Source organism: Vanessa atalanta, chromosome W (assembly GCF_905147765.1).
Source record: "Vanessa atalanta chromosome W, ilVanAtal1.2, whole genome shotgun sequence".
NCBI lineage: Eukaryota > Metazoa > Arthropoda > Insecta > Lepidoptera > Nymphalidae > Vanessa > Vanessa atalanta.
Window position 1 is genome coordinate 1358855 of NC_061901.1, and position 18007 is coordinate 1376861.

The 18007-nt window shown below is 44.1% G+C and overlaps 1 protein-coding gene across 1 annotated transcript; it reads left to right on the forward strand.

The window, feature by feature from the left end:
* Nucleotides 1-3646: 3646 nt before the first annotated feature.
* On the forward strand, nucleotides 3647-5087 carry LOC125075484. The gene is made up of 2 exons (XM_047687199.1): nucleotides 3647-4637; nucleotides 5071-5087. The coding sequence occupies exons 1-2, from the start codon at nucleotides 3647-3649 to the stop codon at nucleotides 5085-5087; spliced, it is 1008 nt and encodes a 335-aa protein (XP_047543155.1).
* Nucleotides 5088-18007: the final 12920 nt, after the last annotated feature.

Consider the following 18007-nt stretch of genomic DNA (forward strand, 5'->3'; position numbering starts at 1 on the left):
CAGTCCGCAGGAGAAAGCTGATCTTCTGGCAAAACTCTTTGCGGATAATTCCGTAATCAATGATTGTAGTGCGCTGCCACCAACAATTCCTTCATGTGGCTACACGATGCCTGACATCAAAATCAGGCAACGTGATGTACGTGCAGAGCTACAATCACTTGATGTGCGGAAAGCTAGCGGCCCCGATGGAATACCAGCCATAGTGCTGATGAAGTGTGCAGCGGAGCTGTCTCCTGTGTTAACGCGCCTGTTCCAGCTGTCTCTTTCTACAGGATGTGTGCCGGATTCTTGGAGGGAAGCTAATGTGCAAGCGGTTCCCAAAAAAGGGGATCGATCTGACCCGGCAAATTATCGGCCAATAGCTATCACCTCAGTTCTTTGTAAGGTGATGGAACGGATCTTAAACAACCAACTGATCCATTACCTAGAAGATCACTGTCTAATTAATGATCGTCAGTACGGGTTTCGACCAAAACGGTCCACAGGTGATCTTCTAGCGTACGTAACACACCTCTGGGGTGAAGCTATCGATAAGCGTGGAGAGTCGTTGGCCGTCAGCCTCGATATCTCCAAGGCTTTCGACAGAGTCTGGCACAGAAGTCTTCTCTCCAAGCTGCCGGCATACGGTCTGCCGGTTCAGCTCTGCACCTGGATTGCTAGCTTTCTACACAAGCGCAGCCTTCGCGTTCTAGTTGATGGTTGCGCTTCAAAATCCCATGTAGTGAATGCTGGAGTCCCCCAGGGGTCTGTGATATCCCCCACGCTCTTTCTTCTGCATATCAATGATATGCTCTCTCTCGGGAACATACATTGCTATGCAGATGACAGTACAGTGCACGGGGGATACCACGGACGCGCAGCGGCTGGACGGGCGGAAACTGAGGAGAGACGGAGGGATCTTGTTGTTGAACTCGATAGGACGTTAGGACTCATCGCCAAATGGGGCTCTGACAATCTTGTTGAGTTTAACGCCAAGAAAACACAGGTGTGCGCTCTCACAGCGAAAAAGTCACCATTTTCCCCTCCTCCTTCCCTCTGTGGCACTACGCTGGAGATACATAGCAAAGTCGCCATACTGGGAATCGACGTTCGGTGCGACCTCAATCCAAAGGATCACATCGAGGCTGTTATAAAAACAGCCTCACGTAAACTCGGAGTCCTGAACAAGGTGCGGCGTTTTTTCACGCCTGCTCAACTGCTCCTGCTGTATAAAACACAGGTACGGTCCTGCGTTGAATATTGCTCGCACCTCTGGGATGGCTCCGCTAAGTACCTACTGGAGGCCTCGGATCGGTTGCAGCGACGTGCGGTTCGCATTATTGGCGATGTAAAGGTCACCAACACCCTCGAGCCTTTACAATTGCGTCGAGAGATAGCGGCACTCAGCGCTTTCTATCGAATGTGTCACGGCGAGTGCTCAGAGGAACTATTCTCCCTTATTCCTGCTTCCCCTTTCCTTCACAAGTCCACGCGTGCTGGTTCTCGATGTCACCGCCTAACTGTGACATCAATTCCATCGCGTACAAAGAAATTTGGCAACTCTTTTCTTTGTCGCACTTCCAAAACATGGAATTCTTTACCAGCGCACGTATTCCCCTCCTCTTATGACCTGGGTTCCTTCAAACGAGGCGTGAAGAGGCATCTTGCGGGCCGGCAAGGCGGGGGCGGCTAGAGCAGATCACCTTTCCCAACTGCACTAGCCGTCGTCGCGTTTGGACTCTACTACCACTTACCATCAGGTGGAGCAGAGTCATTTGCCCTCCCGGGCTATAAAAAAAAAAAAGTTTTGTTGTAGTTGTATTTTTAGTTATTATTATTTTTATTTTTTTTGATGTATTTTAGGATAAGTGATATTTTGTTATGTTTCGTTGTTTATGTTGTGTGAAAGTAGTGTAATTTGCTCAATACATGTTTATTATTATTATTATTATTATTATTATTTTGTACACGTCATGAAGTGAATGATAAATAGGAATAAACAATAGAACACCACCAGGCATGCCCAATAGTGTCGCTATCAACAAAGACTTCCATTCGACTCCTTTTGTAGCGGATGACCATTGCGCCACTCGAGGCGCCAGCCACCTTCTACTCGAGTCGAAGAAGAAGTAGAAACTAGATGCAAATGTGCAATGGAAATAATAGGAATTCCAAGGCACCCAATAGTGACGATCGAAGATATTCGGGTCCGTGTCGTGCCATGTCCAATGTACGAATTTAACAGCTACTATATCATATGGAATATCAATTAACACTGTTATCAAGTCCACGGCAAACGGTTGCGCATACCTTGGTAAATTCAGTTTATGCACTGCATATGCGGCATGATAAATGAATGCTGGATATAACAGAATGATGTGTAAGGGCAGACGAGCACCGAGGAACACGATAGGCGCCTGCGAATGCCAGAAGTTGTCATATTGGGGAAGAACAAAATGCCAGAAATTGTCCGCATAAATTCCATGCAGTACGGTCCCGAGCCAAAAATAAGGCCACCGCCCACCCTTGCTGAATGCGTGTATCAAAGTTATAACACCCGCGAGGGTGTAGACCGCCTGTGAGATCAAAAAAGTCGGTTGAGCTGCCCATAATTGTTTAACGTCGTTTGTAGTTACCAACCATTGCAGCAATGTAGGATCAGGACTGGCCGCCATTGTTACATGTATCGATATGGTTAGGTTAGGTTAGGTTAGGTTGGAAGTACATTAAAAATAAACGAATTAAAAATAAAAAACAGAAAAATATAATGAAAAAAGGTGAAAAATTTTTCGGTTTTCGACCGATAACTCTCGAACGGATAGGCCGATCCGGGAGATTGAAATGTCAACGGATGCAGAGCAGAGGGCCCCACAATCGCGCCGAACACGGAAAAAAGATCGAAACAATAATAAAAAAAGATATAAACGAAAAACTTAAAAATAGCTTAAAAACAGACAAAAACGGGAGATATAGGTAAGTAAAAGGTGGAATAATAATTTTAATAGTGAGAACTGAATGAGGTATTTTTTTCAGATTTTTACGACAAGAAATGGAGAAAAAATTTTGAAAAATGTACTTCGAATATTTAGAGTTTCGGATCGCTTAAGAAGACTTTCAAGAGCGATCCGATTCTTATAGCGAATAATCGATACAGATTCTGTTTATAAAAATTAATAGCTCCGGAACGGAGACGCCGATCCGGGAGTGAGATGTCTCGATGGATGCAGGGCAGAGGGCCCTACAAATGCGCCAAAGAGCAAAACAAGATAAGATTACAAATGAACGAATTAAAAATAAAAAACAGAAAAATATAATGAAAAAAGGTGAAAAATTTTTCGGTTTTCGACCGATAACTCTCGAACGGATAGGCCGATCCGGGAGATTGAAATGTCAACGGATGCAGAGCAGAGGGCCCCACAATCGCGCCGAACACGGAAAAAAGATCGAAACAATAATAAAAAAGATATAAACGAAAAACTTAAAAATAGCTTAAAAACAGACAAAAACGGGAGATATAGGTAAGTAAAAGGTGGAATAATAATTTTAATAGTGAGAACTGAATGAGGTATTTTTTTCAGATTTTTACGACAAGAAATGGAGAAAAAAATTTGAAAAATGTACTTCCAACCTAACCTAACCTAACCTAACCATATCGATACATGTAACAATGGCGGCCAGTCCTGATCCTACATTGCTGCAATGGTTGGTAACTACAAACGACGTTAAACAATTATGGGCAGCTCAACCGACTTTTTTGATCTCACAGGCGGTCTACACCCTCGCGGGTGTTATAACTTTGATACACGCATTCAGCAAGGGTGGGCGGTGGCCTTATTTTTGGCTCGGGACCGTACTGCATGGAATTTATGCGGACAATTTCTGGCATTTTGTTCTTCCCCAATATGACAACTTCTGGCATTCGCAGGCGCCTATCGTGTTCCTCGGTGCTCGTCTGCCCTTACACATCATTCTGTTATATCCAGCATTCATTTATCATGCCGCATATGCAGTGCATAAACTGAATTTACCAAGGTATGCGCAACCGTTTGCCGTGGACTTGATAACAGTGTTAATTGATATTCCATATGATATAGTAGCTGTTAAATTCGTACATTGGACATGGCACGACACGGACCCGAATATCTTCGATCGTCACTATTGGGTGCCTTGGAATTCCTATTATTTCCATTGCACATTTGCATCTAGTTTCTACTTCTTCTTCGACTCGAGTAGAAGGTGGCTGGCGCCTCGAGTGGCGCAATGGTCATCCGCTACAAAAGGAGTCGAATGGAAGTCTTTGTTGATAGCGACACTATTGGGCATGCCTGGTGGTGTTCTATTGTTTATTCCTATTTATCATTCACTTCATGACGTGTACAAAATACACTCTGAAGTTACTTTCTCTCTATTATTCTCTATTTATTTCGTCATCGTCGTGTTAGGCCTTCTTAGTGACCGTGAGAAGAATAAAGACAAGCTAACGAAGATCGATTATGTATTGATATTACAACTTGCCGTTCACTATGTAATTTATTGGGTGTTTGTGGTGTTTTTCAACCCTGAGAAGGAATGGTCTACAGGCTTACACGAGCCGGTCGGCCCTTGTAATGAAGTGGCTTTGTTAACGTCACCCTTTGGACAGTCTTTGTACAAGTTTTGTGTGTTGTATATTTTTTTTTTACTTATTTCTTTCCTACTATTGTAGAGGGGTCGAGACGCGACCACACCCGCTTGGTTGCAGGCGCATCTAAGCGGGATTCATTTATTCGTTTGTCTCCTCATTTACGGGGGAGCAAACCTTTTCTGCGGGTCCGCTGAGTCGGGTTGGCCGAACAGCGGACGGAGGCATGATTCAGTGCCGCCGTCGGTGGGCTTGGCTTAACCGCCCGGCCCCAGAGGAAGGACACCTCTAAGATAAAAAACCACCCAATCCCAAGTGGCCTCGCAGCGCGATGGGATGCATGGCCGAAGGGTATTTCGGTCCCGAATTCGTTTCGATATATGTTTTTATTAGCTAATAAGTATGCACAATGCTGTATATGAGGAATCGGATATCTGTCCGGCTTAGTAATAAAGTTTAAACGCCGATAGTCTCCGCACGGTCGTAATTCTCCATTTTTCTTGACTACTACATGAAGTGGAGAAGACTAGTTACTCTTGCTTGGTGTAGACCAAGTCTTGCATCCTTTGGAATTCAGCCTTTACCTTTTCAAATTTATCCGGTGGTAAAGGACGCGGGCGCGCGAACACAGGCGGCCCGTTTGTTTCTATGTAATGGACTACAGAGTGGCGTGGAGTATCTTTGAAACACATTGGCTTAGTAATATCGGGATATAATGCTAATAAGTCACTATACGGATGGTTAGAGTTTATAGTTGTTATCGATCCTTGACCATCTAATCTCACTGACGCTAACACAGATAAATTCGTAATTTCGTCTATTAGTTTCTTCCTGAATACGTCTACTACTAATTTATAGTGGCTTAAAACGTCTGCGCCTAAAATTGGTTGATTTACTTCTGCTATAACGAAAGTCCAACGGTAGGGTCGCCGTAAATTTAAATCTAAAATAAGAGTTTTTATACCATATGTTTTTATTTCGGTTTCCATTAGCTGCGTACAGTCTGTACTCACTACAACTGTTACTACGATAAGGTCTCTTAGTCGCTGGAATAACTGAAATATTCGCACCAGTGTCCACTAAAAAATTGTAACCACTGTTTTTGTCCATAACACATAGGCGTTTAGAAGTCAAAATGGTGCCAATCTCCGCCTCCGATTGCACCATATTTAGTTTTCCTGATTGATCTTTTTCCAAGCACACGGCTCCATACATTTCGTTGCTCTATTCCGGTAGCGATAATGATACGAACAAAGCCAATCCGCACTATCGGGCGTGCGCCGGCTCATATTACGCCGTCGCGATGTAGACCGAGAGCGTGCGCGCCGAAAGTTGTGTATGCGATTTCTAAATGTAGGTTTTTGTGTTTCTAAATAATTTATCCGCAGATTTAATTTAGCTATTTTGGCCAAAATTAAAGCTGTGTCATTAGAACTTGAAGTATTAGCCCTTATTTCCGAAATTTCTTGTGGCCTTGACGTCTCTATTATCTTGTCAGCGATAGCGGCCAGATTTTCTAAATTCTTTACATCTGTAGCCGACACCTTCCTGCCTCAGTGCGAGCTGTCTTAGACAGCTCGCACTGAGGCAGGAAGGTGTCCTTGCCACATAATAGATAGGGATTCGTCTGGAATTTTATCTCTCGCCAAATCCTTCATTTTTCGAAGTAATTGAGACGGTTTTTGATCTCCCAATTCCATCTCGCTGAGTAATTTTTGAAATTGCCGAATTTCAGATTCTTCATATAATTGCAATAATTCGTGATTTTAGAGCTTCAAATTTCTTAGTCTCGGGCGGCTTTAATAAAATGTCACTTACTTTTTGAATCACCTCCTCGCCTAATTTAGCAACAACCAAATTGTATTTTGCTTCATCTCTCAGTATCTGCGGTCCAAGTATTGCATCAGTTTGTACAAACCATAATCTGGGTTTATCACACCAGAACTCCGGAATCCTCGACGAAACTGTTATCGATGCTAAACCGGAGGAGTCATTTTGCGCTGCTGCTCCTGAACTGTTGGCGCTCGTCATTATGTAGGTTCTTGTGTCGGGGTCACCAAATACACCTTTACTGTAGGTATTTTTTATAATTTAATTAAATATTACAAGAGGTGCAGAACAAACTACGAATCCAATTTTTACGTCTCTTTATTGCGTTTTCTACAGTATGACTGGCTGTACAGAGAAGTTACAACATCGAGCACGACTATCTTATTACAACAATATAGTGTTACAAAATTAAATACCTATGTGCACACGGCACAAGAGTATCACCCTGGAGTTGGGCACGGTCGTCTGTCGTAGCCGCCCTCGTCCCGTGCTCGTCCTGGGGGACTTCAACGCCAAGTCTACGGCTTGGGGTTCCCCGTCTACGGACGCGCGGGGCGAGTTAGTGGAGGAGTGGGCGGTCGAGCAGGGTCTGCTCCTCCTGAATCGAGGTTCGGTGCAGACGTGCGTGCGGCAGCGGGGTGGGTCAATAGTGGACCTCACGTTCGCTAGCCCCGCTCTCGCGCGCACCGTCCACGACTGGAACGTTCCGGAGGACGTCGAGACGCTATCCGACCACCGATACATCAGGTATAGCGTCTCCGCCCAGACCTCGATTCGGCCGGTTCCAGCGGCCTCGGCCGGTGTCGGAGACGGTCCGCGTTGGGCAATAAAACGGCTGGACAGGGAGGCTCTCCTGGAGGCCTCAATCGTCAAGGCCTGGCTGGATACTCCAGGCAGGCCTGCCAACATCGACGAGGAAAAAAAATATACAACACACAAAACTTGTACAAAGACTGTCCAAAGGGTGACGTTAACAAAGCCACTTCATTACAAGGGCCGACCGGCTCGTGTAAGCCTGTAGACCATTCCTTCTCAGGGTTGAAAAACACCACAAACACCCAATAAATTACATAGTGAACGGCAAGTTGTAATATCAATACATAATCGATCTTCGTTAGCTTGTCTTTATTCTTCTCACGGTCACTAAGAAGGCCTAACACGACGATGACGAAATAAATAGAGAATAATAGAGAGAAAGTAACTTCAGAGTGTATTTTGTACACGTCATGAAGTGAATGATAAATAGGAATAAACAATAGAACACCACCAGGCATGCCCAATAGTGTCGCTATCAACAAAGACTTCCATTCGACTCCTTTTGTAGCGGATGACCATTGCGCCACTCGAGGCGCCAGCCACCTTCTACTCGAGTCGAAGAAGAAGTAGAAACTAGATGCAAATGTGCAATGGAAATAATAGGAATTCCAAGGCACCCAATAGTGACGATCGAAGATATTCGGGTCCGTGTCGTGCCATGTCCAATGTACGAATTTAACAGCTACTATATCATATGGAATATCAATTAACACTGTTATCAAGCCCACGGCAAACGGTTGCGCATACCTTGGTAAATTCAGTTTATGCACTGCATATGCGGCATGATAAATGAATGCTGGATATAACAGAATGATGTGTAAGGGCAGACGAGCACCGAGGAACACGATAGGCGCCTGCGAATGCCAGAAGTTGTCATATTGGGGAAGAACAAAATGCCAGAAATTGTCCGCATAAATTCCATGCAGTACGGTCCCGAGCCAAAAATAAGGCCACCGCCCACCCTTGCTGAATGCGTGTATCAAAGTTATAACACCCGCAAGGGTGTAGACCGCCTGTGAGATCAAAAAAGTCGGTTGAGCTGCCCATAATTGTTTAACGTCGTTTGTAGTTACCAACCATTGCAGCAATGTAGGATCAGGACTGGCCGCCATTGTTACATGTATCGATATGGTTAGGTTAGGTTAGGTTAGGTTAGGTTAGGTTAGGTTAGGTTGGGATGGGGTGGAGTGGCTCAACAGGAGCCACGGCGCCCTCAGCTTCCGGCTGACGCAGGTGCTCACCGGGCACGGGTGCTTCGGGAAGTACCTGTGTCGCATAGGCCGGGAGCCGACGTCCCAGTGCCACCATTGTGGCGATTGTCGCGACGATACGGCGTTGCTGCGGCTTCTTGGGCAGCCATGTTCGGCCGTTTTGCCTTCTTCTTCTTCTTCTTCGTGACAGCAGCGGCGGGCGACTCGGGTGGTGTCGTCACCCTCGCTGTTGCGACTGCGGTCTGCGCTGATTGACGGTCGGCGGCCAGCGGAGGTCGCAGTCGAGGCTCCGGAAGGAGACGGCGCTCGATGCCCTCCATCCGGGCATTCAGCATTGTGCTGAACTGCTCCCGGTTGGAGCGCAGCGCCTCCTCCATGACACGCTGGATGTTCGCGTCATCCATCTTCGCCGGCTGCGTGCGCATCAGTGCCACTTCCCGGCGCAGCTCGGCCAGCTGACCCGATAGCTGCGCGTTGGCTGCTTCCAATCGCGCAACTTCCTCCGTGATGGTCAGGGCTCTGAGGTCCGCTACCGCGCCTTTGATGGAATTCGCGGCAGCCTTTAGAGCCCTGACAAACGTGCCCTTTAGGTTGCCGGATTTATCGGCAACTTGCAGCACCACGTCCAACGCTTCTTGGACGGCTGCGTCCAGAGCAGCTGACGTCTTCGCCGCCTCGTCAGTGGACACGTCCGGTTGACGCCTTCTGTTTCGGGCCACCCTCTCCTCCATGGCCACCTTGGCCGCTTCATTATAAGCGGCCAGCGCGTCTTCAGTTTCACGTCTCTCCTCTTTCTGGGACAGGGTGCTCAGCTCCTCCATTGATTTGCCCCGTCCGACGTATCTGCCGTGGGTGGATGGTCGTCCACGCCCCCTTTTGTTAGCCGGCTTTAACCACCTGCTAATAGAGGACTCCGAGTCGCTACGCTGTATTGTGGCGTCGCTATCGGAGTCCGAGTGGGTGTCCCCTCTGTGGGGCCGCTTCTCCCCTTTTCTCTGTTCGTTGCCGACCGACGAGACCGACTCGAGAGAGAGTCGTTCTAGCCGGACGACGGGTACCTTGGGTGCGCCTGGGTCGTTGGTTTTGGTGTGCGCCATCGGGGCGCCCACTTCCACCACCATGTCAACTTAGATAGATAGATAGATAGATAGATAAAGTCTTTATTTGGATCACACCACATGAATAAAAATAAGAAGATAAAAAAGAAATGACAAATGTAACACAGAATTTAAGTTAATTTATGACGTAGGAAGAAAAAAAAATAAAAATAAACAAAAAAAAAAAAATTAACTAACAAAAATATTTACAAAAATATTTTGCATCTAATTTTATTTAATCTATATCTATTAAATATAATTAGATGTAAAATGGGAATTGCATTATTATGGAAACACAAAGAAAAAAAAAAGAAATAAAAATTAACAAAACTGAACTGTAAAGTGGTGTGGCATCCAAAATGGACAACCTCTCAGTTGAAGCTGGCATAATATTAACCCAGCACTGATTTTCAGAGGCCTCCATGTGACGGTGACGGACGGCCATGTAAACGTGACAAAGAGTAATATTAAATATTAAAGTGGTAGATTATTACGTATAAACAAGTTATTAAATTACAAGTTAATAAAACTTAAAACTAAAGTCGTTATCTGAAATACATATACGTTATAAAAAAATAGTAGATTAAATCCGATATACAAATTAAAAAGTTGACTTTTAGGCGGTATTTTTGAAAATTAATATGACTCCGACTCAAACTCAGCGATCACGCCATGGGAAGTAGTGGCGGCCAATGCTATTAAGAAACAACACGGCGAATGAGCATTCTGAGAAGCGAGAATAGGTAAGTACTTAAGATCTAATCTTTGTTTTTGCTTTACATAAATATATTACGTTACTTGTGTCTACAGATTAACCATGTAATTTACATAGATAATATCAATAATATAATATATTTATGCCCAAATTTCTGTTGTTTTAGAGACGGCGATAATGGTATTCCTAAAACCTACAGTGGAGGCCGACACTCCGCAACCAATATGACATGAACAATCTGCATGAAACAAATCGGCCATGCAATTATAGGTACATTTTTAATTAAATAATTATATCGTCAAACATGTTTCTTTCAATTTTGTATACTATAAATTATTTATTATCAATATACACGAATATGTGAATGAGAAAGTTAAAGTTCAGTCTGGAGGTTAAATAAATATAACTTATATCGTAGTCTAAACGTATGCAATGATTTTAGGTTACGAAGTGGGGGCGGCAGATTGTTCCAGCATTTGGTTGCGGCGTATTTGAAGCTTTCACGAAAGGCTGCAGTACGATGTGGGTGCACTAGCAGCAAATAGGAATTCGCCCTGGTGGAGTGAGTTGTATTTACGGCCGATGACCACAAAAGCTTATCATAGAGATATCCTGGTGATTTGGATTTTATGACTCCGAATAAAAGTAAAGCGAAATGCAATTGTCTGCGGTAGTCAGTCCTTAGAGATTTGGCTTCATTAATGTAAGGCGTTACATGAGCACGTGGCGGAATGTTAAAACAATAACGAGCGCAGGCATTCTGTACTTTTTGAATGGCCGTTTTTGAGCGAGCAAGCATTCGTGGCCCTATCACTGTATCGGCATAATTTAATTTTGACAGCACCAGTGACTCACACAGTGTAACACGTAATTCGTTTGATAGAGACTCTCGTACACGGTACAGTAATTTTAAACGGTAAAAACAGTTACGAACGGTATTATTTACTTGTTTTTCAAAACGCAAGTTTTCGTCCATAATGACGCCTAGATTTTTAGCTTCGGTGACTCTTTCAATAATTTCATCGTTTATAGATATAATAGGGCTATAACTAGATAATTGTTTAATTTGTTTGTTTGTGCCAAATATCATATATTTAGTCTTCTTCGCGTTTAAAACTAGGGTGTGGGATTGTGACCATGCAAATATTCTATTTAAATCATCATTTAAGTTTTTAACGGCAGCTTCTAGGTTCGACAAGTGAAATGATGTATAAACTTGTAAATCGTCCGCATAAACATGACAATCACTATTTATAATACAACTCGTTACGTCCGCCGTATATAATATAAACAATAAAGGCCCTAAGATTGAGCCTTGGGGCAAGCCTCGTGTTACTGGACGACACGGAGAACATGCTATAGTGCCATCTTCACCTATTAATTCCAGTGATTGTCTTCTATAAGTTAAATAACTTGCAAACCAATCTATAGCGGTTTTATCAAAACCATAGTACGCCAGTTTTGCAACAAGTAAAGAGATATTTATAGTTTCAAACGCTCGAGAGTAATCTAACAAAACCAGCAGGGTAACTTTACCAGAGTCCTGGGCACTAAGTATCTATCATCATCTACAACCGTGGTGAGTGCGGTAGTAGTACTACGATGCTTTCTAAAGCCAGATTGAACATCAGGTAGGATATTATTTTTTTCTAGAAATTCAGATAGTTGGATGTAGACTACTTTTTCCAGTACTTTAGATAAACATGGGAGTATGCTGATACTGATGAGGACGCAAATCAGACAATGAAACTGGATTATTCAATTTTGGTATAGGTTTAATAAGAGCCTCCCTCCATAGGTCAGGAAAGTTGCTAGACTGAATAGATTTATTGATATTTTTTGTTATAGCAGGGAGTGAGGAAGAAAGTGTCATCAAAATCATATCCAAAGAGATTCCGTCCTTACCGGTGGCATTCGATTTGAGCTTATGGACAATTTTTGACACAGTATCTTCATTAACGGTTTTTAGGTGGAAGGTTTCTGTACAGAATTTTGATGAAGAATACTTTTGAATAATTTGCGGGGAGACATAATCATTACCAGGAATATTTAGAAAATGATTGTTTATACCTCAGGTTATATCGTTAAAATGACTAGGTAAGATTAGATCCGACTTAGGTTTTACCTCAAGGTGGTTTTTAAAATGTTTCCACATGACTTTAGAGTTTTTTAATTAATGTATGAGTTAAAGTAAGCATTTCTTTCATTTGCAATTGCATCATCTACAATTTTTTTCATTTTTTTATAATTTTCTCTATTGGCCTCGCTCTCATCTATACGAAATTTGCAATGAGCTTCATCGCGACATTTCATCATACGTTTAATAGCAAAAGTAATCCAAGGGTAATGATTATGTCTTATATATATGGTTTTAAGGGGAGCTAAGGTGTCAAAAATATGCATTATGTTAGTTGTAAAATGAGAAACGAGTAAATCTATACAATAATCGGGATTAGAATATGTATGCCAGTCAATGCATTCCAACAGGACCTTAAGCTGATCTATGTTTATATCACTAATAGGTCTTAATAGCTTTTTCCTTGGGCGAATTTTTTCTTTCACAATATTAAGCTCAAATGAAAGGAAAGAATGACTACTCAGACTATTTACATAATCGACATTAACCTTAATATGGTTTATATTTGAACAGACAAGGTCAATCAACGTTTCGCTATGGCTAGTAAAATGTGTCGGCTCGGAAACGTGTTGTATTAAGCTAAAATAATCCAAGAAGTTGTTAAAAAGGATTGAGTGATTGTCTTGTTTATTCAGGAGATTAATGTTGAAATCACCCAATAAAATAATATAATCATAAAGGGGTAAAGACGCAATCGATTCGATTAAAGCATCTAGGAATTCTTGCACGTTTAACCATGGTGGTCTATAAGCTCTACCAATTATAATAGTTTTATTACTATGCCGAGTCCTAAGCCACATTTGTTCAACCCTAGATTCAATTGGATATTTGAGAATCTGTGTAGACAGCCCTCGCCTGATATAAAATCCTACACCGCCGCCACGCGAACGTATTGTTTCCGGTCTGGGTGTATGACACAGACGGTAACCCGTGACCTTCGGTGCGCGCCCTTCCTCTCCACCCCGAAGCCATGTGTCGTTAAGAGCCAAAATGTCGGCGTTGTGTCGTTCTAAGGCAACTAAAAATTCTTCGTGGTGTGTACTAACTGAACCAGGGTTTAAAAATCCAATTTTAATATTTTTTAAGCCCCCCATTTATAGTGTACTATAACAGTAAACGCATTGGAAGATAAGTACCATTGAAAACACACATATATGCTTATAAAATTACGCTTACATACATATATACATGATGTATACGTGATTGTTCTCGTATATGCACATATACTTACATATAAAGTTCCTAATATTAAAGATTTTAAAATTATTAGAAGAACGTAATTGGATGGCTTTAAAGATACGTTAAAATAATTTATTTCAATGTATATCACATGGGAGCTTTTGAATGTCACACCACTTTTTGTAATAAAACTATAATAATGCAAATTGCTATAAATATTTAAAATTACAAAAGGTAAAATGTTTTTCATCATATCATTACTAGACTTAAAAATAATTAAATATAATAATTTACAGTAAAATAATAATAAAAACTTTTCATTAGAGTATCGATACAGAGTTTTGAAGTAAACAACAAAGTAACTATAATAAAAATAACTTAGAATAAAGAAACTCTTAAAATTCAAATTTAGTTGTCTCCAAAAATTTTTTTGATGTCACCCTCTCCTCGTACTCGGTGCACTGGGGCATCAAAGGTACGTCTAACATAAATGCGCCCGCCTTACGTCCAAATGTCAAACTTGTCCTGTCATCGTGCCTGTGTCCGTTATGCTCGCGGTATGGTCGTCGTGAAAAATCGAAAATGCATCTTTGTCCCCCCCAGAATTCGAAGTGGGACAGCCCGATCCGTGAAGCGGATCGGAGAGGGATTGGCACCCTCCTGGGGTAGTTTTACCTTTAGTTGCATTCATTTTAAAAAATTGTGCCGGGGCTGCCGGCAAGAAGAAGGAAGGATAGGTGGAGGAAGGAATAAGGATGTGGAAGGGTAGGAAAGGAAACGCAGTCGGGACCGAAATACCCTTCGGCCATGCATCCCATCGCGCTGCGAGGCCACTTGGGATTCGGGGTGATTTTTTATCGAGGTTTTCTTCCTCAAAACAACAAAAGAAATTTACAAATTTATATACACCTAATTAACAAATAACAAAATAAACATGAAATATGTATAACAACTACGACTAGATATTTACAAATATACAACACCCTCATTTGCCACGAGGCCGCGCACACAGTCCACTCTGGTGATCAGAGAAGGGCCGGGAGCGACCCGTGGCCTAACCGCCGCGTCAGTCTTAGCCGTGGCCGGCGAGTAAACTCGAGCCGGCCCCGTTGCCCAGGGTACGCCACGAGGAGGCGACTGACATGTACCCCATCCCAACCTTTTTTTTTTTTTTTTTTTTTGGTTGGAAAATCCTCAATGGAGACCCTCCGCCCCGGGGGAAGGGCGAAGGGGACTGTCAGACTCTTACTGACTAAAAACCAACCCGTGTCCTCAAAGTACCCGTGCGTCGGAAGGGCGGGTATCGCCGAAGCATTCGTCACTACCCCCCGACGGGTATTGGCTCGCCAGATGGTCAGGCGGGCCCCGTCACTCACTGCGGCTGTCACCCCGGCCGCAGGACTCCACTATGAGGCGCGCGCACGGAACACGACGCCGCCGCCTCGAGGCCTGCTGCTGATCGGACGACGAGACGCCCCGAGTCTGTCGTCCGCAGGCCACGCCCTAGGGTGGTCGAAAGTCGGCCGCCCTACGACGCCCAGTTCGTCTGCTGCGGGAGGGGAGAGAGGAGGCAGCCTCTCTCTCCCTTTCCGCCGCCTCCTTTGCGAGCATCACGTCCTCGCAGAAAGTGGCGACGGCACTCCACCCTGCCTCGCTCCGTAGCATCGTTGAGACGACAGTCGGAAGCGAGAGGGTTCCCGCAGCACCTACGGCCGCGACGAGGTCACGGCGCTGCTCAGCCCATGCTGGGCACTCCGCCAACGTGTGCAACGCCGTATCGTCGCGACAATCGCCACAATGGTGGCACTGGGACGTCGGCTCCCGGCCTATGCGACACAGGTACTTCCCGAAGCACCCGTGCCCGGTGAGCACCTGCGTCAGCCGGAAGCTGAGGGCGCCGTGGCTCCTGTTGAGCCACTCCACCCCATCCCAACCTAACCTAACCTAACCTAACCTAACGTAACCATATCGATACATGTAACAATGGCGGCCAGTCCTGATCCTACATTGCTGCAATGGTTGGTAACTACAAACGACGTTAAACAATTATGGGCAGCTCAACCGACTTTTTTGATCTCACAGGCGGTCTACACCCTTGCGGGTGTTATAACTTTGATACACGCATTCAGCAAGGGTGGGCGGTGGCCTTATTTTTGGCTCGGGACCGTACTGCATGGAATTTATGCGGACAATTTCTGGCATTTTGTTCTTCCCCAATATGACAACTTCTGGCATTCGCAGGCGTCTATCGTGTTCCTCGGTGCTCGTCTGCCCTTACACATCATTCTGTTATATCCAGCATTCATTTATCATGCCGCATATGCAGTGCATAAACTGAATTTACCAAGGTATGCGCAACCGTTTGCCGTGGGCTTGATAACAGTGTTAATTGATATTCCATATGATATAGTAGCTGTTAAATTCGTACATTGGACATGGCACGACACGGACCCGAATATCTTCGATCGTCACTATTGGGTGCCTTGGAATTCCTATTATTTCCATTGCACTTTTGCATCTAGTTTCTACTTCTTCTTCGACTCGAGTAGAAGGTGGCTGGCGCCTCGAGTGGCGCAATGGTCATCCGCTACAAAAGGAGTCGAATGGAAGTCTTTGTTGATAGCGACACTATTGGGCATGCCTGGGGTGTTCTATTGTTTATTCCTATTTATCATTCACTTCATGACGTGTACAAAATACACTCTGAAGTTACTTTCTCTCTATTATTCTCTATTTATTTCGTCATCGTCGTGTTAGGCCTTCTTAGTGACCGTGAGAAGAATAAAGACAAGCTAACGAAGATCGATTATGTATTGATATTACAACTTGCCGTTCACTATGTAATTTATTGGGTGTTTGTGGTGTTTTTCAACCCTGAGAAGGAATGGTCTACAGGCTTACACGAGCCGGTCGGCCCTTATAATGAAGTGGCTTTGTTAACGTCACCCTTTGGACAGTCTTTGTACAAGTTTTGTGTGTTGTATATTTTTTTTCCTCGTCGATGTTGGCAGGCCTGCCTGGAGTATCCAGCCAGGCCTTGACGATTGAGGCCTCCAGGAGAGCCTCCCTGTCCAGCCGTTTTATTGCCCAACGCGGACCGTCTCCGACACCGGCCGAGGCCGCTGGAACCGGCCGAATCGAGGTCTGGGCGGAGACGCTATACCTGATGTATCGGTGGTCGGATAGCGTCTCGACGTCCTCCAGAACGTTCCAGTCGTGGACGGTGCGCGCGAGAGCGGGGCTAGCGAACGTGAGGTCCACTATTGACCCACCCCGCTGCCGCACGCACGTCTGCACCGAACCTCGATTCAGGAGGAGCAGACCCTGCTCGACCGCCCACTCCTCCACTAACTCGCCCCGCGCGTCCGTAGACGGGGAACCCCAAGCCGTAGACTTGGCGTTGAAGTCCCCCAGGACGAGCACGGGACGAGGGCGGCTACGACAGACGACCGTGCCCAACTCCAGGGTGATACTCTTGTGCCGTGTGCACATAGGTATTTAATTTTGTAACACTATATTGTTGTAATAAGATAGTCGTGCTCGATGTTGTAACTTCTCTGTACAGCCAGTCATACTGTAGAAAACGCAATAAAGAGACGTAAAAATTGGATTCGTAGTTTGTTCTGCACCTCTTGTAATATTTAATTAAATTATAAAAAATACCTACAGTAAAGGTGTATTTGGTGACCCCGACACAAGAACCTACATAATGACGAGCGCCAACAGTTCAGGAGCAGCAGCGCAAAATGACTCCTCCGGTTAAGCATCGATAACAGTTTCGTCGAGGATTCCGGAGTTCTGGTGTGATAAACCCAGATTATGGTTTGTACAAACTGATGCAATACTTGGACCGCAGATACTGAGAGATGAAGCAAAATACAATTTGGTTGTTGCTAAATTAGGCGAGGAGGTGATTCAAAAAGTAAGTGACATTTTATTAAAGCCGCCCGAGACTAAGAAATTTGAAGCTCTAAAATCACGCTTATTGCAATTATATGAAGAATCTGAAATTCGGCAATTTCAAAAATTACTCAGCGAGATGGAATTGGGAGATCAAAAACCGTCTCAATTACTTCGAAAAATGAAGGATTTGGCGAGAGATAAAATTCCAGACGAATCCCTATCTATTATGTGGCAAGGACACCTTCCTGCCTCAGTGCGAGCTGTCTTAGCGGCTACAGATTAAAGAATTTAGAAAATCTGGCCGCTATCGCTGACAGATAATAGAGACGTCAAGGCCACAAGAAATTTCGGAAATAAGGGCTAATACTTCAAGTTCTAATGACACAGCTTTAATTTTGGCCAAAATAGCTAAATTAAATCTGCGATAAATTATTTAGAAACACAAAAACCTACATTTAGAAATCGCATACACAACTTTCGGCGCGCACGCTCTCGGTCTACATCGCGACGGCGTAATAT